General features: G+C 45.1%; 1 protein-coding gene across 2 annotated transcripts in view; it reads left to right on the forward strand.

The window, feature by feature from the left end:
- The window catches only part of GRIN2B (glutamate ionotropic receptor NMDA type subunit 2B), a 232,607-nt gene extending 210,190 nt beyond the window's left edge, over positions 1 to 22,417 (forward strand). For both annotated transcript variants that reach the window (XM_064655234.1, XM_064655235.1), the window contains exon 14: positions 1,004 to 22,417. In XM_064655234.1, coding sequence (XP_064511304.1) covers positions 1,004 to 2,911 — 1,908 coding nt within the window. In that variant the 3' untranslated portion in view covers positions 2,912 to 22,417. The remainder of the gene's footprint in view (positions 1 to 1,003) is intronic.
- Positions 22,418 to 23,088: the final 671 nt, after the last annotated feature.

The following is a 23,088-nucleotide window of genomic DNA, read 5'->3' on the forward strand; positions in this document are numbered from 1 at the left end:
TAGTCTGGAGATTAGATGGGGACTTGTGTTTGGTAATCCTTAGCTAAGTACAGATTCTTTCATTCTGTGGTTACCTGTTAGACCTGGACCAGGTTGATGAAAAATCTGAAAAGTGTTAATCATCTGCTAGCTGCTGAGAAACCATGGTAACATGGTGTGATGGTGTCCATTTCACAGTTGACATTAATCATCAGACGCCATTTAGCAGGCCAGGGAATAAAGGAGCCCCTTCTCTTCTTAGGGGTAGCCCTTGCAAACAGTCTGTGTCATGGCTGAAATGAGCTTGTGGAGCGTATGGGGGAATTGGGAACTTCTGCTGTCTGATATGAAGTTGAATAGAGGACTTTCAGGGATCTCGATTTGGAGCCTGTTATCACTGTTGAATTTAACAGAATGCAATTAAAAATGCTGTTGTACCTCAGTTCATGAGATGCAAAAGGCCTAAATATGAATTTGACAGTCCTGCTCTTTCTCTATTTCCTTTTCTAATCTGTACTGGTGATTAATGTAGCTAAGTTTATGACAAATGAAGCTGTTCCCTTTTTAAGATAGCTCCTGTCTCGTTGATTCACTAATGTCCAGATGAATTTCAAGGGCCAAACCAGACTTTTTTCCTCTTATCCACACAGAATTGTTTGTCTTGATGCTTTTGTTCCCAAGGATATTATTGTCCCCATTTGCAATTCTGTGTTACACCTTCTAGATTTGACTAACTCTTAACGGATGCAGGCAGGTATTCCTGCATCCTACATATATGACATGAAGCAAAGCAGAGGAAGAGGAATGGAAGGAAAGGAAAATATGTGAGAGGCAAGAAAGAGGGTCGGAATATCAAGAGCAGATCTGATTTCATTTGATTTGATTATGTTTTAATGATGGAAGGCTGACAGGCCTTACCGTCCTACAGGAACATGCTCTTGCTGCACAGGGTGCTTCCCAGTCCAGGTCCCCTTTTGTGTATTCTTTGCAGGACCACTCACCTTCCTGGTTTCTCTCATTTCAGGGTATCTACAGCTGCATCCACGGCGTGGCCATCGAAGAACGCCAGTCAGCAATGAACTCCCCCACAGCAACTATGAACAACACCCATTCCAACATCCTCCGCCTGCTTCGGACAGCCAAGAACATGGCCAACCTGTCAGGGGTCAATGGCTCACCACAGAGTGCCCTAGACTTTATCCGCCGCGAGTCATCAGTCTATGATATCTCTGAGCACCGCCGCAGCTTCACTCATTCAGACTGTAAATCCTACAACAACCCCCCCTGCGAGGAGAACCTCTTCAGTGACTATATTAGTGAGGTGGAAAGGACCTTTGGCAACCTCCAGCTGAAGGACAGCAACGTGTATCAGGATCACTACCACCACCACCACCGCCCCCATAGCATCGGCAGCACCAGCTCCATCGACGGGCTCTATGACTGTGACAACCCGCCCTTCAATGCCCAGTCACGGTCCGTCGGGAAGAAGCCCTTGGACCTGGGGTTACCTCCTGCCAAGCACAGCCAGCTAGGTGACCTCTATGGCAAGTTCTCCTTCAAGAGTGATCGCTACGGGGGCAGTGGGACCCATGATGACCTGATTCGCTCAGATGTTTCAGACATTTCCACTCACACAGTCACCTACGGCAACATCGAGGGCAATGCGGCCAAGCGGCGGAAGCAGCAGTACAAGGACAGCCTGAAGAAGCGCCCAGCCTCTGCCAAGTCCCGGCGGGAGTTTGATGAGATAGAGCTGGCCTACCGCCGGCGCCCGCCCCGCTCACCTGACCACAAGCGCTACTTCAGGGACAAGGAAGGGCTACGGGACTTCTACCTAGACCAGTTTCGGGCCAAGGAGAACTCGCCGCACTGGGAACATGTGGACCTGACGGATATCTACAAAGAGCGGGGAGATGAGTTTAAGCGGGACACAGGAGGAGGAGGGGGTGGATCCTGCACCAACAGGGCCCACCACAAGCACGGCTCGGGCGAGTTTGGCGGAAGCAATGAGCACAAGCATGGTGTTGTGAGTGGGGTCCCAGCGCCATGGGAGAAGAACCTGACCAATCTAGACTGGGAGGACCGGACCGGGGCTAATTTCTGCCGCAGTTGCCCTTCTAAGCTGCACAACTACACGCCATCAGTGGTGGGTCAGAATTCCACCCGCCAGGCCTGCATCCGCTGTGAGGCTTGCAAGAAAGCGGGCAACCTGTATGACATCAGTGAGGACAACTCACTCCAAGAGCTGGACCAGCCACCTGCCCCTGTGCCCGTGGCCACTAGTGCCACCTCTTCCTCCAAATATCCTCAGAGCCCTTCCAATTCTGCTTCCAAGGTGCAGAAGAAGAACCGCAACAAGCTCCGCCGGCAGCATTCCTATGACACCTTTGTGGACCTGCAGAAGGATGACTCAGCCTTGGCCCCCCGCAGCGTCAGCCTCAAGGACAAGGGCCGGTTTTTGGAGGGGAGCCCCTATGCCCACATGTTTGAGATGCCAGCTAGTGAGACCACCTTTGCCAACAACAAGTCCTCAGTGCCCGCCACCAGCTACCACCACCACAACAACCCCGGCAGCAGTGGGGGCTACATGCTCAGCAAGTCGCTCTACCCCGACCGGGTCACCCAAAACCCTTTCATCCCCACTTTTGGGGATGACCAATGCTTGCTCCACGGCAGCAAATCTTATTTCTTCAGGCAGCCTGTGGTGGCAGGAGGGCCCAAAGCCAGGCCAGACTTCCGAGCCATTGTCACCACCAACAAGCCGGTGGTCTCAGCCCTTCATGGGGCTGTGCCAGCCCGTTTCCAGAAGGACATCTGTATAGGGAACCAGTCCAACCCCTGTGTGCCTAACAACAAAAACCCCAGGGCTTTCAATGGCTCCAGCAACGGGCATGTTTATGAGAAACTCTCCAGTATTGAGTCTGATGTTTGAGTGAGAGGGGAAGAGCGTGGGGAGGGACTGGGGGTGTATGTGGGGCATGGGAGGGTGGGGTGGGATCAATCCCATCAGCTACTCTTCTGAGTCGTCCTTAGTTTGTGGGATACTGGAGTTCTGAGTAGTGCAGCACTGGCGACAAGTGCCACCTCTTTGGTGTCCCCTCTTCGGTGTCCCCTCTTCCTCCTCCCCTTTCTCAATCCTCCCGTTTTATCTCTTTTTCCATGTTCTCACTCCTCCCATTCTCCTCCTCTCCATTCCTGGCCATTGCACTTTACAGTGATGTCGGAGTTGGATATCCTTGCTTGTGATTTCAGAAAGCAGAGAAAAAGGCAGGGAAGGGATGGGCTGAGGAGAAGCTGCAGTGACTGTAGTGTTTCACTTCTGCTGGCTCCCAGCAGAGAAAGGCATGTGCACACACACATGTGTGTGTGTCAGGAGGAGGCAGCAGAAGCAGTGTAATGGACATGCAGGAAAATATGCTTGCTCAGCCAACTCTTCCTAAAACTGCCTACAAAGGAGTAGTATTTAAGACATGGAGAAAATGAAGGGGGAATAACACGACTAACTTGATGATGCACTTATATGTTAGCTATATTGAGGTTCTTGTTACATTATTTTGTGAAGACTATGGGGGTTTAGGGCTGAAATATATATATATATATATATTTGCGTATATGCTGAGAAATTTTATGCTAGAATTTTGAATTGTCTGCTGGGGAGGTGTGGAGGGAGGGAGAGAAGGCTTGTCTGCAGGTCAGGCTAGTGGTTTCACTGTGGCTATTACAGCCATTGAATCTGTGGCAGACCAGTGGGAGAGATAGATAGGCAGTAGAGTCTGAGTTTGGGAAAGCTGATCAGCAGCCTTTCTGATTCCAGGGTTGGTTTTCCAAACTCTGACAAAAGATGCTGGTTTGCACTGAAATGAGAAGAATTTGGGGAAAGGGGAACAGGGTTAGTTCATTAGCTGTGAACTGCTCACTAGCTGTGACATACTTCAAGGGTGGGAGCAGTATATAGTATGGGTTTGCCTATATGCGAGTATATACGATAACTTATACTTGAAATGTCTATGAAGAAAGCAAAATAAACCCACGATCCTATAAGGTGTCTGGAGTACAAACACAGTGGAACAGAGCTTAAGAATAGGGAAAGGTGGGGAGTTTTTTCACTGTCACTTCAGGGGACACCAAGCCCATTTTGGTCATGTTCTTTCAATGAGAAGGGGAGGGAAAAAATCCTTCTACTCTCCCTACCCTTGGCCAACAGGTTGGAACAAAAAGAATAGGGTGCCCGCTGCCAATGCTGGCATGGTGCTAGAGAGGAAAAAAGAAATTTCATAGAAGGGTGTGTGTGGTGGCAGTGGTGCTGGTGGACTGTTTCAATGCCTCCTTGCACATGTGGAAATGGGAGGAGGGTGTACGCACCCTTGGGAAATACATATGTATATTTACTATTGAATGTACAGAGGAAGTACACAGCTTGTCTTCCTGGGAAGGGGTGTGCTTGAATAAATGCCAGAAAGCACAGAAGCTTGTGCTGAAGGCTGAAGAGAGGACATGCAAAGCTGAGATGTGTGTGTACATGTGTGTGTGCCTCTGTGTGCAAGAGAAAGATACTAGCACAGGTGCAAAGCTGGAATAGCCTAGGGTTTCCCATCCCTGCAGTTGTAGTGACAGCTTTCCCGGTGCACTTAGTATCGATAAGAGTGTTTTTTCTTTCCATTGTATCATTTTAGATGCAACTTAAACTAAAGGAAAAGGAGCAATGGTAGGAGTGAGAAGTTGAACACCCCATTCATATGTCATCTTTCTCTTGAGGTGGGGGTGTGGACTGACCTCTCCCTCCTGAGAGATATGCCAAAATCTCTACTGCTTATTCTGGGTCTGTCCCAGTGTCTCAATCACCATGGCTCACCAGGGGAAGGAAGAGTTAAGAGAGTCCTGTGCTGAGAGCAGGGGGAGACTGCTGGGGATTGACTCTGAAGGGAGAAGGCAGCCCTGCCTTTATGAGCCACATTTCTTGGAGCTGAAAGCCACCTCTCTCACATTCCTCACCACACCATGGTTGATTTTATCTTATCTTTCTCTTTTTAAGCCAAGAGAAGGCCTTTTCTTTATTTACCTATTTAATTTATTTATTTTTTAAGCTGGGGAGGGTGGGATTTACTTGTAAAGTCAAAGAATGTGAGGAGAGGGTGGGCAGGGTTGGCGAGGGGAATATTTTCTTATATTTCACTGAGGAAATTAAGGAGGGAAGAAGGGGAGAGTCTTTGTGATGCCACCCCTTAGTCTTTGAGGTAAGGGAACTTCTTACTCTTTCCCTCTTCTCTTATTACAAGAACAAATAGGGAAAGAAAAAAGAAAAAAAAAATCAAACAAATTAACAGAGCGATCTGCAATCCAGAACACATGGCAGCTTGTCAGACACCTCTGACAGCGGCCACCAAGAAGGCGTTCCTTTCATTTGTAAATATTTCTTTTTTATTGCGTTTTTGTATAAATTGGTGTTTCTCTTCTCGTGAATATTCAGGTTGTGGGGTGGGAGGGAGGGGAAGTTTGTTTCTGTTCTGTTTGTTTTCTATGACTTTTCAGGCTGCGTTTTGGAAGCGGTTTACGCAGGTCGAGGCCGTATGAATGAGAAAAAAAAAAAGAGAGAGAGAGAAAGAGAGAGAGAAACCCATGTGTGTTGTGTTCCCCTGAGGCCCCCTGTATTGCCCTGTCACCTTTATCTTCATGAATGGAAGACGCCGGACCGTCACTTCAAGCCTTGCCAGCAGGGTTTCATGTTTTGATGGGAACACCCCCAATTCCTTTTTGCATATAAACTCTCTGTACCAGCATCTCTCTGTGGAGCTTGGGCCTCAAGGCACTACACTGTCTTGATAGTAGTGGGGTGAACCATCAAGTTGGCCGCTCAGGTTGGACCATCACTTTGACATTAAGAGACTTCTCCAATGCTACTTTGGTTTAGAAATCCTGGACCTGGGAAAGCTTGTGCTAATTTCTGGTATTTCCTAAGGGCTTGGGGTGGGGGAGCTTGACAGCTGATGAGGGCAGCTAATCTCTTTGGTGGTTATCTCGGTACTTTTCCCTCCCTCCCCACCTGGAACAAGGAAACCTGAAGGGTGGCTCTGCAGGGAAATTAAGCTGAAAACAAACCAAAAAGAAGTTAATGGAACTTTTTTCAAATCTCTTCTTAAAGGTTCTGATTTTTGTGTTCCGGGTTGAAAGTTGGTTCGTATTTTCTCCGAACTGGTCTGTCCCTTGTTCCACTGATTGGCAAATGATAGTTTGCCAAAATCATTATCTAGTATTGATACTGTTGTAGCACTGTTAACACTCTGAGTGCTCTGCAAATATAACTGTGCCACAAACCACTCAAATGAATGCTCTAGGGCAACCAGAAAAGAAGAACTGGAAGTTCTGGACTGAACCACTGGTCTAACCACAGGAGTCTGGTATTTTGCCTTCTCCCACAGTAGATTAGGCCATGTGTCCATCAGGTTAATCCTTTCTCCTATAAGCGATCTTTTCTGGTTGTTTTGTTTATTTTAGTTCTGACAGGTCAACAAGTTTTGGGACAGAGATGAAGGGGAAGGGGGGAGGGGGGAGGGTGTAATTCATAATCCAGAAAATAAATCAATGATGTTATTAAACTCTGATTATATATTTAGAATTTTAGATTTGGTGTATTTTCATTGTAAGTCTTCAAGTAAATCAAACAGGTAATATTAGCAGCAGGTGTTGTCTATACTAGGAAACGACCCATGTGCTGTGTATTACCAGGCCAGAAAAGAATGGAATTTCATACCAGAGCCTGACAAAACTCCATATCCCCTCCCTTGCCATTTCTCTCTCTCTACTGTCGGAACACCAGTATTTTCTGGGGCAGTGGCTGGGAACATTTCCCCTCTCTGAAGGTTTCTGCACACAAGAATACTGAACAAAAGCCGTTGTATCCTATACCGTTTGGTGACCTCTATTGAATATTTGCAGCCAACCTCCCAGGGAAGATTAGGTGCCTTTGGCAATGTTTCTGACATTTACCTCCTCACTTCTAGCCCCAGGCATGGCTCTCTGAGAGGTATTTTCATGAGCCATGTTCTTCTGAAGTGGTACTGGAATGTATGTACTCAGCTGAAGGAGGATGTGTATGAAGGAGACTGAAGAAGTATTCAGAAAATATCAAAATGTGCCATTCACAGTGGAAATCAACTGGCAGGTAGAACTTGCAGCCATGGATCTCCACATCATAAACATTGTTGGAGTATTCACACCAGCTTTTTACTGTAGTGCAACACAACACGGGCTGGTGTAGTAGTTCTTTGTCTCCCATCACGGCTCCCAGTGAGGGCAGTATCAGAACTTTCAATGTCACATCCTAAGTAGGAAAGAAAAGCTGCAGTCAGGACTTGTTGTCAGTTGAGACAATGAAGCACACCGGCCCCACCTCCTCAATAACAAAAAAAATCCCATTCTCTCTGAAATCCAGCATGCACTGTCAGAACTCTCCAGGCAAGAAACCCAGTGGGTTCAAAATGTTTAGCAATATGCAAGTATGAACTTTGCCTGTAGGAAATTGGTACTTCAGTTTCCAGCATATGGGGGGAGGAAGGTTCCTTTGTGATATCCTGAAGGATTTGGTGGAGGAGTTAAGAATTGCCAGGATGAGCCTCTTCTTCAGCAATACCTGCTGATGTTGAGCTCTTCACTTCAAAAAGACACTAGCATCCATCTTGAATAATGCCCCTTTGTACATTCAAATAGATTTTTCTCACAGCAAAATTGCCAGCAAAAGAGAGAGGGGGAGACAAAGAATGAATATGATGGTGGTGACAGGTCAGAGTGATCAGAGATACCTCAGGGATCTTTATAGGCAAGTCTTTGCTTTAGAGCTTTCTATCAAATATGGCATATCCTCCCACCTACATTGCTTATCAACAGATGGAAGGAAGCCTGGGAACACAGCCAGTGATCAGACTTAGGCCTTTCACACATCTTCAACTTCAGTCAAGCAACCTTTGGTGAGCCCTTCCCATGGAGAAGGGTGGGAGGTTGCTCTTCCCCACGCATTTTTGGTTGCCAAAAAGAAAAGGAGAAGGGAAGGGGATAAATATCAGGGGTGCTGATGAAAGGACTTTGTGCTGACTCTCTTCACCCTTGCTTTAAGGAATTACACTTCACGCTTCCTTCTCAGTCCAAGCTGACAAAGGGTAGAGTCCAATTATGCTTCCTCTCTGTGGTATATGCCTGGCTCACCACAGGACCCTCTGTGAGCCATGTACGAGAAAGGAACCAATTTGCTGGCAACAAACGGGGACAGACTCCAAGCCACAATCTCCTACTGCACCCACTCTTCCCCATAAGTGCTTCCCTGCTGCTGAACACACCTGGCGTGTCCACCTGGAACACACCTACCATGCTGCTGGATGCTGCAGGGCACATTGAGATAGTAACTAGTGGGACCCAAATGTTGTCCCCACAAGGGCTTATTTTCAAATTGCAGCCAAATAGATTTCCAAGCCATAGACCCTCGCTGCATTCACCCACCTACACTTCCCTGTGGCTTCCTCTCTCCTCCCCCATCAAAGGCAAACTGGGGCGCTGAGTGTCTCACTGGCAATATGAATACTATTGCTTCATCTTCATCACGGGCTCTCTGGACCTGCCTGGAGCTGACTGCAGACAGACCTGGGTGTCTGCCACTAGAATGGCAACACAAAAAACATTTTGCAATTGGCTTTGAGTTCTTTCTCTATCTCTTGAGCATCCCCAAATTCCTCACCTAGCCATGCCATTTGAGTGAATTTTGGCACCCTTCTGTCATTGCTGACAACAAAACTGGCACGGCATAAATCTGCTTGTGTATAGAAAAAGACAGTGAAACCACATCACAGAGAGCAGGCCTCATGTCTGCAAATGCCAAGGGCACAGTCCCCTGGGTGCTGAGGTAAAAAAAGGATCTCTGTGATGTGTTAGCAGTTACAGATCTCTTAACCTGCTGGCCTTCTGCCGTTAAAGGAACACAGCAACCACTGGTATACACTCCAACAGGTCAGAAAAAAATTCCATGCTATGGAACAGAGGTTCCTCTGGGCACGCACACTCATGAGACATACTGGGGAAGTGAAACATACATGAACAAACCCAATACAGCAGGAAGCTGTGAGGGTTGAGTGACTACACACACACATAAACAAACAACTTACATACACACACACACATAAACACACAACTCACACACAGTAGATTGCAGTACACTTAATGACTCTGTCCCACAATGCATTTTTGGCAAGTAGGAACAACGTGACCTTTCCTAATGTTCTGCTGGTAGTTATTTAATTTATGTATTCACTTTGTGACTTTTACATCATCTGCTTTCTTGACTGCAGCATTACTGTGTAAATACATGTGTATATATGTACAGAAACTAGCTCAAGCAATTATATTCAGGATGGGAAAAGGGTGGGTTTTATATCTGTACAGTATTTCCTTATTAAATAATGGCATGGGGGGGGTTGGGAAAGTTAACTTTTAAATTGTGGTTTTATTGGTCTGTGGTGTTTGAAGTTGTTTCAGTGGTTGCTTTTGCTGGTTCGGAAAGTTTATCTGGATGTTATATGTGTGTGCCAAGAAAGGGTCCCCAAACAGGGGAGGTTTGGGATTGGTGAGGGGTGGTGGGTAGCAGAGGGTGTTAATAATTTCCTGTAATAAAAGCCGTGTTGATTGCTAGGGACTGTTTCTGTGAGGCACAGGGCTGTTTCCTTTTCTATGTGCTTTGCTCTTTGATTATTTTCTCTTCCCTGGTCCCCGTTGTCTTCTCCCTGGGATGTCAGCAGAGTACATTTGTTACTGTGGATTTCAGGGATCTCCCTATGGGCCTTCATCTCCTGACCAACTCTTCCATCTCCCTCTTTTTGTGGCCTTCCTAGTACCAGTGAGAGGGGAGATGGCATGGTCTCGTATCCTCTGTGTTGACCACTTCACTTCCTCTGCTCTTCTTTGTCCTTCCTCTTAGCAGAACCTCGTTTTCAGGTGTTTTGATCTCTTCAGCAGCTTACTGTGTCATCTCCCTGGCCTCTTATCTGCTTTCCTATTTTACTCACACCTATTCTTCAATTTCATCTCTATGCCTCTTCCCTCAGAATGACTTATGTTGGCTGTTTGCCCACTCTCCTCTTATTACTGTCTTGTTGCTCTGTTGTCTTCATCAACCTGTGCAATGCTGTGTAGAAGATGAGTGAAGGGCAGGCCTCTACTACTTCTCTCCTGGAAAATTCTAGCCATGACCAGATTTTTAGAAGATGATATTTCGTAGCTATTTTTGACTTCTCTGTCACTTTCACTGAAGCAGTGTTCTGCTCCTGCCTTCTCAAGAAATAAGAAATAATCAGTATGGCAAATTTGCCTATGCAAGGGAGCAGTGAAGTTGTATTTTCTGAGAAAGCCCAGAGAAAGAACATAATTTCTGTCCTTGATGGTTGACTGGTGAATTTAGAGCAGGAGCGGATACAGTTTTTAACCACTCCAGGTTGATCCATATCAGGATCACTAGAGTTTCTTTGCTTTTACTCTACATGAATAAAGCAAGGCTGCTGGAGAGAAGTATGCTATCTTTTAAAAGCACTTCCTTTAAGTCCTAGAGGCCATTGGCTTGTAAAGACCTATGTTCTGCTGTGTTGCAAACCTAGGAGCGAGTGTCTGGTAGTATTTGCTCCCTTTCTGTCTGATAAGTTAATATAAGCTGGTACTTGGCACTATCTGCCTAGGGTTTGTGGTCTCATGTCATGGCAGTAAGGGAGGAGAGTGATAGGATAGTGAATAAGCCAATGCAAAACTGGTAGGGGCTCTGGGCAGATGCCAAAACACCTCCCTCCTTCCCTTTTTGACAATTTGCATTGTTCCTTAATGAACATCAACCCACCATCCTTTACGTCCATGTTACTGGTTGCTTATCCTTGAAAACACATGGATCTGCTGGCCACAGTCTGAGAAAGGGCCAGGCAGTCTCTCTGTGTGTAGTGTGTTGCCAAGTGCCATGGTCTCTGAGGTTTTGAGTTGTGCTGTATGAAATCATATGGGCAGTGCAGGGAGCAATGCAAAGGGTCAGCATGGTTATTCAGAGCAGCAGTCTTCTCCCAGTTGCAGCTAACTCTTGTTCAACATCATTGCAGACCTGCGTTTCTGATTTCTGGGTGAGAGAAACCACCACAGCCACATGGGAATGGAGCTCTGCTCACAAGGGTGAGCAGGGTAGTTATACTTCTCATGTACCCTTGCTATGACATTGGCATTACTGTCCCAGCATGGTCCACAGTGGTCTGTGTACCTGTAAATACACGTCTGCAAATACCTGTCAGTCTGGGAGGAGGTGTATGTTTGTGCATTCGAATGACTCCTGGCAGAACTCCAAACATGCGTGGACTTGGAAATGCGGGCCCATTTAGTGCCAACCCACGATGTGGGTAGGTATCTCCTTGGGAGTACATCCCATCTATTACTTATGACCAAAAGAGTGAGTTACTTTTCTGAGCATCACCACTTCCTTGCTGTGTTTCCTTTGCTTATTCTATGTGCCAACATTTGTGGGGTGTCCAGAGAGAATGCATCCCATTACATGAGACTTCTGTCTGCGCCCTTGGACACTGGCTGCTAAGTCCCATGTCAAGAGGAGAAAGATGATACCTGCCCCTGAACAGACAAAAATCAGTCGAGGGGATAAGATTAAAGTTTTGTGCTTTCTCCCTCTGCTTTCCTTCCAGGCCTTGGAACCTGATTCATCTTCACAGGCAGCTAAACTCCTGTGAAATTCAAGGAGCTTTTGGAAAAGCTACTTAGGGGTTTAGATGCCTGGAATACTTTTTTTTGGATTCTTTTCCCTGTGTGGGCCTCTTCCTGCAGTGCATTTTGCCAGGATTCATCTCCCAGGAACTCACCATGCTTGAACACAGCTTAGAGGGGTTTCCTCTGCTTGGGATCACCATGTGTATGTTGCATGCCTGTTGCTACTTGTCTGTATTTCTTGCATGTGTCTACTTGTGGGGGGCAGGGGTGGGTTCATATTGGTATGTGTATTTATGCAGCCTGCACACATTTGTATGTGTGGTGCCACGGTGTGTGTGCTTAGGTGTTTGTATGCATGTGTTTGAACCAAGAGAAAATGTTGGAAGCCGTATGCTGCTAAAGCCAGGTGATGGGGACTTGCAGGTAACTTGGCAACCCTGTTGTTGCTTACCTGGCAGACCCCAGGCACACCTGCTTTGTTTGGACTCTGGGGGACCAGCTCTGAATCAGGGCTGGGATACAGACTCCTCCTGTAGAGGGTTTGAATATAGCACCATTTGAATATAGAAATCCATTCCATGTGTTCATTCACTTCTGTGGTAAATCCGCTGTGCCACATTTCCAAACCATTGTGCCACACTCATTACCTACTTTGGCCTTAACTGATAGGTGGAGCAGGAAGACAATCACATACTGACCAGTAAGGTCTTTTGGGAGAGATCTGGTCAATCTGATCTGTGACTGAAACAAGACTTCCTTGCTATTCATTTTGCTGCCTCCTAGGGCAATGTGAGCACTGAAATTCCACTTGCAAGAAATCTTGTCCTTTCTTGCTCTTGTGTCAGGTAGACACAGGAAAAAGCTGAGCTGAGGTGGATTGATCTCCCATTCCCTCTATTTGAAAGGACATCACTGTTGCTGCTTGGAGCTGGTTAGGGAGCTTGCAAATTCCACACTCTGGAGGGATTCAGTTTCCTCAGAGGGAACCGTGAAAAGGGAGGGTGGGAGGGAGTGACCTTTCTGCAGCCATTCTTCATCCCATTCATTTCCAGGAGAGATTGCAACACTGCTAGCACCAGAGAGGATGACCTGCTGGGAGGGCCCTACAGTGCCAGCTGGCACAGCATTTTAACTGGCCAAACTGCTGAACAAGACACTGCTCTCCTCCGTCAGCAGCCAGAAAAGACAATCAGAACCTGATGAAGAGATACCATAATTAGTCAGATGGAGAAGGAGCAACATTTGGGGGCTAGGGCCCTCATCATCTACACTGTATTAAGTCTGCTTAACCAGCCCTTTATTGCCGGTGTCACTGGGTCTCTTTGATAGTTTCTTTTTCTTTATATGTAGACTCATTCTATCAGACAACATCTGTCCACCTGCTCTGCTTTCTTCCATGTCCAGCCACTCTTTCCTCTCCATCAAATTGTATCCTGTGCTCTGCCAGGCTTGTCTTTTATGGAAGAGAAGATGTATGTGTGTGAGTGCTTGTACGTGTGTGTGTATTAAGTATTATTACTACTACCAACATGCTATACACCTAAAAGCTCCTATCAAGCTGGAGCCTTCAAGAGGTGCTGTAGGAAATGACCTTCCCGCTGGACAGCAGTCAGTGTGGAGGTTAGCACAAAAAGCTGCTAGCTTTGGACGCCTCTTTGCCTGTCTGGTTGCTTTTCCTATCTTCGGAACAGGCTGTCTCTCACCTGTGATCAGAAACACAGTAAACTGCTCTTTTTAGCTTTGCGTTTTCAAAATTTCTAACACGGGGGAAAGATTGTTGTTTAGCTGTTGATTTATTTTGTATGTTTGCTGTTTGTTTGTTCGTTTACACAGTCCTTTTAGTGGGCGCAGGGAGGTGTTTTCAGCAATACAACTTTCTGAGACCTCAGTTCTGTGCAGTTATTTTTTGTATGGTTCAGCTGTATTTGGGGTCTTTCCTTTGTACATGTTTTTCTGGAACGGCAGGGCTGTCTTGAAACGTCTCTTTGCCAGTGACCAAAGCATCATCTGTAATCGGAGGTGAAAACTGGTATAAAGTGGAGGCAGCAGCCTTTTGGGAAGTAGCTTTTCACTGACTTCCCTCTGGAGTCCCAGAAGACAAAATATTTAATTGTTGCACAGGTGGGTTTTGGAGGTTTTTTTTTGGTTTGGGTTTTTTTTGGCTTCTCCCTCTCTTTTCCTTTTTTTTTTTAATTTTTCTCTATTTTTCCCTTAAAAAACATTTAAACGTTTCTCCAGTGAGCTTTGGCCGTTGAACCAAAAGCTGCTGCAAGGCAGGGAGGCTGTCTGAACTCCAGGTCCTGTCCTCCTGAAGCCATGCAGGATTGCCTGGGCGAGGATGGAGAAAGGCTTTTTTTTGGCAGTTTCCATGGCCATTCCTGGGACAAGAACCCTGTGGCTGCTGAGGGGCCTGACCCAAAGGAAATGAGCACCCACAGAAGATCATCCTCTGGGTCAGGCTGGAGAACAGGCAGGGGAAATGGCTCACTGGCCCCTGCACAGTCCTTCCTATGCTGGAGCAGGAGCCAGGCATGTAGGTCTGCAACAGGGACAAATGAATGACCCTAAGTGGGCCAGAGGGGCTCAGCCTTGCCTCTCCTGAGCTATTTGCAAGTGGTTAGGAACAACCCTCAATCTAGACAACATCATTCAAGACTGAGCAGAGTGTCACAAACTGTAAAGCAGGGATTAAAGGTGGTGCATGGGTATCTGGCCAGCTCTCAATATCATGACACCTAAGGGAAAGCCCAGCACCTTCATCCTTTGGTACTTGGAAGTGGCTGAGAACGGTAGTGGAGAACTGTTGTGTCTGCTAGGGTTGGGGCAGGTAGCGTCTCTAGACCTGGTGCAGGTCAGCTTCAGCTGTATTTGCTTTCTAACTAATATACATTTACTTTGGAGAACACATTTGATAAGCTCAGTCTATCAACCAAAAGAAAAAGAAATATGTCTAGTCTAAGTCTTCTACTGCCCAACACTGCTACCTCCTCTTCTCTTGAGCTGTTGGTGTCTTGCGGTGAAGCCGGCCACACATCAGGCTGTTGAACACAGCAGATATATCCGCTTCTGAGACCATCTTTGCCTAAATTTTGCCTCCTCTTCATACCCTTTATGCATGCAAGTGTGTGTGCACACGCACACACACACACACACACACGTACCACATAAAAACACACACACACACACACACACACACACACACACACACAAGCCCACCTCCAGCCACTCTGCTGGTGAAAATCAGAGCCACAGAGACATGAGTGCCAAATGACTTTTTATTTCTCAAGTAAATGATATAAAAAGTTTTGTTATTTTTCTTTTTTTTTTTACATATGCAAATGTAAAAGGGAACCGACAGTGAATTGGTGGTGGTGAGAGGAAATGGGATGTTTTGTAACCCTAGCTGCAGTAAAAAAAAAAAAAAGAAATGAAAATCCATTAAAAATATTTAAAAAACACAAAAAGAAAAAAAAAACTTGAACTATTTTGGAAATATTGTGAATAATTTTTTGATATAAAAACTAATTTTTATGTAGCATGAAAACCACCAAAATAAAATGATCAAGAATAAAAGCTGTGCAGAGGGTGTTTTTGTTTAGTTATTGAGGGAAAAGAAAGAAGAGAAAAGCAGTGGCGTATGAGAGAGGGATGCTTCTGTCATGGCTTTTACTGTGTGTTTCTCAACATATAATATTTTTATTCAGTCTTGGTAAGTGGACTTTTGTGATTATGTAAAACAAAAGAAAAAAGGAAAAACTCATTTTATATGAAAAGGTAATTTTTATCTATGATTTCTGGGGAGAAAACCTTGAAAACAAAACCAGAATGAATCCCAAGGACTCAAAAAACCAAAAGGCAAATTGAAAATGGCCAGGATCTGCTTTTGAATGTTAGCAGTGATCACGATTTTTTTCTTTTTGATTTATGATTGTTGAGTAGTTGAGGTATCAATACTGAGGAGGCAGATATAATGGAGGTAAGACAATAACAAAGGACTGACAAAATTCTGGGATTTTGTTATGTAAGGCACAGGAGTTAAACCAGGGTCTCTTGACATTTCCTTCTGGAGTAAGGGAACAAGGTAGTGTCCTTTTGCAGGATATATTGGTGCCATTCTTCATTCCTTAAAAGAAAAAATTAACACTCTCCCTCACCAGGTTTCTTAAAGGAAGGAGACTGCCTCTCCCAATTCCAGACAAAACAGTATGTCATATCAGTGCTCCAGACTCTCTCAGAAATGATGGTGGTGGTTCTCTGCTCCACTGAAAGCAGTGATGTGTCAGTGCTCTTTATCTCCTTTGGGGTCTCTGACTCTAGGTGCTGGAGCACTGCATTGCCTTTGAGGAGGTGCTAGCACCCATCCCACCCTGCTGTGGATCAAGGTGGATCGTCAGCGCATGCTGTGGATCTTTCTTGCTCAGAGGACAGGAGATGCTGGTTTCTGGACTCTTCCAGGGAGGTTGGTAGGTTGCTCAGTTCATTTTGCCTTGAAACTATTTCACATGCCTGCATATGAATTTCAGCTTTCCTCCCTCGTGCTCCCATTTCCCACACAATCATTTAAACACTACCCCGTCAGCTAGCAGGGGACCTTCTCTGCTGCTCCTGTCCTTTTTGTCTTGGTGTCTTCTACACTGTAGGCTGAAAGGGAGTAGGCAAATAGCACACCATATAGCTTAAAATATGTGTTTGGCACCGAGAAAGAAGGATGAAAACCAGTGAGGACTCAATATCAACCTAGACTACACCTCTAGCAGTGTGCAGAAAAAGAATCCCGGATAAAAATCAAGTCAAGATACAGTGGACAGGGAGGACCTGGAGGCAATGGTGGTGTAGACTAACTTGACTGGTAGGTTCTTGAATTCTGAGCCCCAGATATAGGTGTGAAAGGGAATCCGTGGAAACATTACCTCTCGGTGGAGGAAAGAGAGGGAGAGTCCTTTTAGCATAAAAGAGGCCAAATCCTGAAGCAACTTCTTGGCCTATCTGGGTCTGAGTTAGCCTGTCTCTGGGGCTTTGGCCATGTGCTATGCTATCTGGAAGTTCTGCCAGGGGCCATTCTACTCCAACCTCTGTGCTCACTCACCTTCCCTTCCCCAGAGTGAAGCAACAGGCTCAACTCTCCTCTTAGACCCAGAGGGCCTATTGATGAAGTAGAACATCTTGCATTTTGCTCAACTTATTTCCACACCAAACTGCTCAGATCTCAGGTCTTTCAAAGTAGACATTCAACCAGGCCAGAGGGAGGACAGTAGTCCTTCCAGTACATACGTACAGCAAAGGCAGGAGTCTGGAGGTTTTGAGCACACAAATCCTAGATACTCTTCTTGAAAGATCTCTGTGCCTTTGTTAATGTGAGTGCTGCTGGGTTTGTTTGCCCTCAACAATTCTGTGTGGTCACAGAATCACAGAATATTCTGAGTTGGAATGTTCAAGTCCAACTCTTCAGTGAGTGGCCCCTCCAGGGATTGAACCCACATCCTGGGCATTATTAGCACCAGGCTCTAACCAACTCAGCTAAACTCAGGGTCCATCAGGAAGCCAGGACTGTCAATGAAGAACAGCTATTCAATGTGGCTTTTTGACAATTTGAACATGGGGCTAGGATTGTAGTTATAGAAAAGGCATCTGCAAAGATGTATATCCCATATCTGGGGAATATTAGCTCATGTTCTTTATTTATTGGAGCAATTTCAGGGCTTCTCTTTGGCCTTTCACATGTAAGGACTTTTACATGTGATAAAGACACTTCCACAGGCTCTTGTCCTTTCCTGCACACAGATACTCCTTTTTCAGCTTTGGACACTGAACCTTGATGTTCTAAGATACAGGTGAAAGCATCCTATTTGGAATGAAAAAGAGCTAGTAGTAATGAACCAACCACTTCTCCTAGCTTTGCAGCTTCACACTGCTTAGGGACTAACTGTTCAGATGTTCTTCTTCCTCAAGTCACAGCTCTCTGTGCTGCAGCGGCAAGCCCGTTTGCTGTCCCAGCTGACCTTCCTCATTCTACATGCAGGGAGTAAGGGCTTCATGGACACTTTATTATCTGAGGCATTAGATTAAAATTGGAGAAGCATGACGCTTTGGACCTGTCTCTGTGGCTCTTTGATTAGTTATCCTTGCTGAGGAGGCAAGACACTGAGGCCTGCCAGCTGCAAGGTTAAGCTTTGGGTAAGCGATTGCCCTTCGGCTGCTGTTAGCAGAGGGGACGTGCACTGGAATGCTAAGTGACTGACACTATGCGCTCGCTGCTCTTTCAAGACTGGTGTGTAGACTCACATCAAAGCAGAAAAGAAGGAATTGGTTTTCTCCATCCCTATTTCCCCAGTTCCCAAGGGAAAATTTCCTGAAAATGAGAAATGGAAGGTTCTTCCCTCACTTGGAAACTCTGACTGTTGTCTCTTCATGTAGAGTATTGTTTTGCAGTGGTAGAATAATGCAGATCTTTTGGTGGTGTCCAAATACGGGTTCTGGGCATGTTTCTACATCGTTTCTTTTGAGGGAATAGCATAGTTTCTGCCACAAAGGGCAGGGCCACTTTCTCTGCCACCTTGGTCTCAAGGGATGAACCCTGAGTCCAGAGTCTCAAGCACTTAGTGCTTGCTTGGCGCTGTTCAAGTTGCCCTTCTACACACCCTGGACATAGAGCAACCCCAGGCACCCCCAGCTGGGGGCCATCAGCACTGAGTGTTGGGAAGAAATAAACAGTTAATGCTTTTGCCATGTTTGCATCAAGTAGGGAAGGATTTTTAGAAGCACCTGATAATTTTATTAAATCAAACCCCATCTGGTTGAAAGCCAATAGTGATTAGATGCTCAGATGCCTTTAGAAATTTCCACTACAGAAGGTAGAAATGTTTATTCTTTAAAAAAATCTCTTTATGAAGGGTCTGGAGTGACCCTTAATAGTGAGGTAAACTAATTGAGTTCTCTTGAGCCTAAACTATTGTAATATTAATTTCAACTAGCAACTAATCCTGGAGGATGCCCTCTGTTGAGCTGAGGATAGGGAGCTACCTTCAGAGGGTGCAGGACCTCCCTCCTCAATAGCACCTGCCACAGAGGGGAAACTAGGTAGCACATTGGCAGGGTTTCATCAGAAAGGTGTGCTTGGGGATGTGCATCGAATGCAAGCAGTGACTGGTGTCTTCAGGGGTAATTTTGTGTTAGTCAAAATGACTCTATCTCTCCTAACAACATTATTGCTGTGGAATTGGACAGTGTCAGTACCGGTCATTAATCTGGGAAGCAGTGAATAAAGTGAAATGCTGTGTCAGTAGGGTGAAACCCTGACATAAAATTGATCAAAACCATTTAGGTGCTGTTTTCAAACAAGATTTGTCCGTTCAATGATTCACTCTGCCACAGTCCTTACTTCAAAGAGTTTGCGATTTTGATGCTAAAGACGTTTATATTAGCATTTACATTAACAAATAAATTGTCAGATGCCATAGTTTACATATATTATGCAAATATCCTGAAATCTTGCATGCATTTGTGTCTAAATTTCTTGAGGTTAAATGAGACATACACTTTATAGGGGAAATAATTGAGGCATCCAGAGGTATGGTAAGCTAGGTGACTTGATATGACTTGTATGAACTGTGATAAAACCAAAGGGCAGAGGAGAAGGACATCTGGCATTTTTATTTGTGAAAAGTATTGCATTCATGGTTTCTGTTTGGAGAAAGCGGTGTAGGAATCTCCCTGGGATATTCCTAGAAGTAGTGCTCCCAGCTTGTGCTGGGAGACAAGATTTGGGATGTTGACGGACTTCAACCTGAAGGGCCAGTCAGGGTCTCAGCCTAGTTGTTTGGGGGGTTTTTTTGAGATTTGAGAGAGAAACACTCATCCCTTTGCAGCACTGCGCAAACACCACCCAACTGATCTTCCCCCACCCTATAAAGGGATGAGATTTTCCTGCACAGGCAGTGGAACAGTGAGGAGATGAGTCTGTGATTCCACCCAGGAGCAGACCACAAGACCCTAGACTTGCCTGTCACCACTTCAGTACCTGGCAGAATGTTTTCTTCTTCTCATCCCTCTGAAAGTCATGAAGGGATGACAGTATGCCCAGGGCAATCAGCTTCTGCTTCAGGTGAGTTTGGTGAGAAATTTGCTATTCTGGCAGTGCTCTTGTTTTCCAGCTTCGTTTCACTTCTTCCATTGGGCAAAGCCTTGAGGATGCTGTAACTCATCCCAGCCTTAGACAAAGAGAACCTGAAAGACAAATTGTGGTAGTTTTTGCTTTGCATTTTTAATTAGCTCTACTTTTACAGGTAGCATGAGGAAGTGCTTGTATGGATCTGATCCAGAGAGGTGCTGGGCTGTACATGCTCTCTCAAGATGTGTGCAGTACACGAGGCCCAGCCTCTGCTGTCAGCTTGACCTAATTTCTCTCAGCTGAAGCTCTACTAGGATTCAAAATACATCTCATTTCCCTTCTGTGGAATCTTGCACATCAAGGTCTTATTGTACTCCTCACAAGTAGTCTTGAGCATCCCTTTGCTGCTTTTGTCAGGCTGCTACAAACTTTCAGCATTTACAGGGAGACTGTCAAAATATTGTATAGAAAATAATTCCCTTTTTTCAGTTCCACCAGTGTGCAGTAACACCTCAGACTGTCACATGGAAGAGGCTTCATCAAGAACCTCTTTGTATCATGCAAAGCGCTCATTCAGCTTGGCAAGTCTTGATGAATTTCATCCAAGACATCCTGGTCTCTTTGAACAGTGGCTGAAGTTTCTGGCCAACTTCTTCTTGGGCTTTGCTTCCACACCTTGCAGGATGCTTTGAAGTGCAAACAAACATGCAACTGGACAGAGGCTTACCTAGCTTCCTTTTGTCTTCAAAAGGCTAGGACAATAAAACCAGCTTTCCTAGGGTTACAGTTCAGCTTTGTTCAAGTTCCAGCCTCATTAATTGCTCCAGAATTTTAGGTCTGTCTTGCCAGAACCCCTTTAAATTATGCATACTCCTACTTACACAGTCACTGCCACTCTTCAAATATTCAAGGGTTCCTTACATTTAATTTTGGATGGTTTACTCTCTCCAGGGAGGAGGCAGTGTTTTAAAAAGAAATTGCTGACGGATAAAGTAGAGCTTACATGACTTGCAGCAAACAGCAATTTGAGTTCTGAAGAACATGTGTATCTTGGACATGTAAATTTTACTCATTTGCATTTAAAGGGCATATGTGACATACAATGCTGCTTTCTCATCCAGTAACATTATCATCCAGTGACATTAACTTAACGCTTAATGTCAAGTTTTTATTAACATTTACAAGCATATTGGGAAATTAATTTGTTTACTTGTATTATGCAAAACTGATTTAAGATCATGGTTTGCATTTACACACATTACATAGTGTTTCCTGATTAATACATTATAATACACACAAATCATGTGTAAATTGCAGGCTCACATCTGCACCATAAACTTCATTTTCTGTAGTGTAATATTTGACTTATCTGGCAGAACTTTTCCATCAGGTTGCAGTTGAAGTCAAGATATCATAAGGAGGGAATTAAAACCAGGAATCAGAGGTGGATTTTCTGTCTTTTCTTAGTACATGTTACTTGCCAGTACCCTGCAGTCATGAAACAGAAGAAGAGGATGCCAAGGTTAGCTGGCAACAGGATGAGTTTCATGTAATGCTGTGGACCTGGAATCAGGCTTCTGTGAACACACAGTTTCTGACACACTGAGTTGTGTGCTCAGTGATTTTAGACTTGGAGTGAAATGGGTGAGCAGCAAAAGGAGCCAGTGGGAGGGAATGGGGCATCAATCATCGCTGCCAGTCATGGCCTGGCTACCTTGGCACTGATCCTCGTGAAGGGGCTTGGCTGTGTGCAGCAGAGACCCTTGAGACACTCCACTCTGCTCCCTGTAACACCTTTGGCTGAGGATGTTCAGGGCAGGCTGGCTGGCATGGGAGGACCAGCGAAGAGTGTGGGGAGAATAGAAGCAGTGAACACTGAGCATCTGGTGTGGGGCTGAGACAGGGATCCAGAAAGGCAGCGCCCTTGCACTGAACATGGGGGCAAGGGAACACTGGATACTTCCCCAGTGCAGCGTCTTCCTATGGGAAAACGCGGTCAAACTCAGGCTTGCCTCATCTCTCTGAGGCCCTAACCCTACTATCTTTTCTCCACCAGTCATGACCTCATCCTCCTCTTCCATACACCCTCATCCCCCCTCCGTTTCTTCTTTCTATAAATAACTCTTTCTGATTTTGGACAAGCAGGGATCAACAGATTCTGGAGGGGGGTGGGGAAGACACTTGTTTTGTTTGTTTTTTTTCCTTTCTCTCTTGAATTTTGGTGTTTGAACTTGAAAAAATTATATATATAAACATAAAAATATATGTATTTAAGAAAATGGATTTCCTGGAGAACTAAGAAAGAAGTTAATTTTTTCCCCTTTGATTTCTTCTATTTCTCACTGGGGTTTGTTTTTTGGGGAAGAGAGTTTTTGTGAACTGTTGAGATTTACAGTTCAGCATTGTTTAAAGGATGTGAAGGGGAAAAAAAGAAAAAGAAGAAAAATCAACAAAAACATGAAAATCCTTGTGGTGTACAAAACCTGTAAATAGTCAAAGATACTTTCTCTTTTCTAACAACAAATTATTTCTGTCACTTTATATTCAAAAATAAAGAAACGTACCACAGAATATCAGGGTTAAAAAAAATCGTAACCCAATATAAGAATATTTTCTTGGTTGTCTTCATTCATTTTGTTCTTAACCTGGAGAAGTCCTGGCAATTTTGCTGTATGAGTGATGTTTTAAAAGCCTGAAATGAGGATGAGTTGAAATTAGAATGACCATGTTACTTGAGAGAGGCTCTTGGTGTTCACTAGTAGCTCTGGGTTGAGGCTACTGTCTTGGGGTTACATAATGAGAGTGAAAGCATGAAGGAGCCTGATCATATTCACAAAAAGCAAACACATACTGAGACAGTGACAGGGATGGGAGACTGTCTCAGTGGGTTGAATCTCCCTGTATACTGCCTGAAAACTCTCTGGGGGTTGCATGATGAAAGCCACCACAAAGCTACTGATATCACTGCTAAACTACCTCAAGTCTTTGGAACTGTGTTGAACCCTTCATGTCAGGCCAGCAAGTGACAAGGCATTGACACACTGTCTACACAAAACAAAGCCCAGGGTGGGACTATAGCGGAGTGGCAAAGATGGCAGGGAAGTCTTCGAATGATGTCAGCTTGTCTTGGCACCAACCATTAATTGTGACACCCAAGACTACAGGAAGTTGAGGGAAGAAGTTGATCTTTGCAGAGGTTATCCTGGTCCACTCAGTGAAAAAGGCTCAAGAGGTTATTTATAATGGAGTGCTAAGAAGTGGCAGGTTTTGGAAACAGAGAG

The sequence above is a fragment of the Pseudopipra pipra genome, chromosome 5, assembly GCF_036250125.1.
Source record: "Pseudopipra pipra isolate bDixPip1 chromosome 5, bDixPip1.hap1, whole genome shotgun sequence".
NCBI lineage: Eukaryota > Metazoa > Chordata > Aves > Passeriformes > Pipridae > Pseudopipra > Pseudopipra pipra.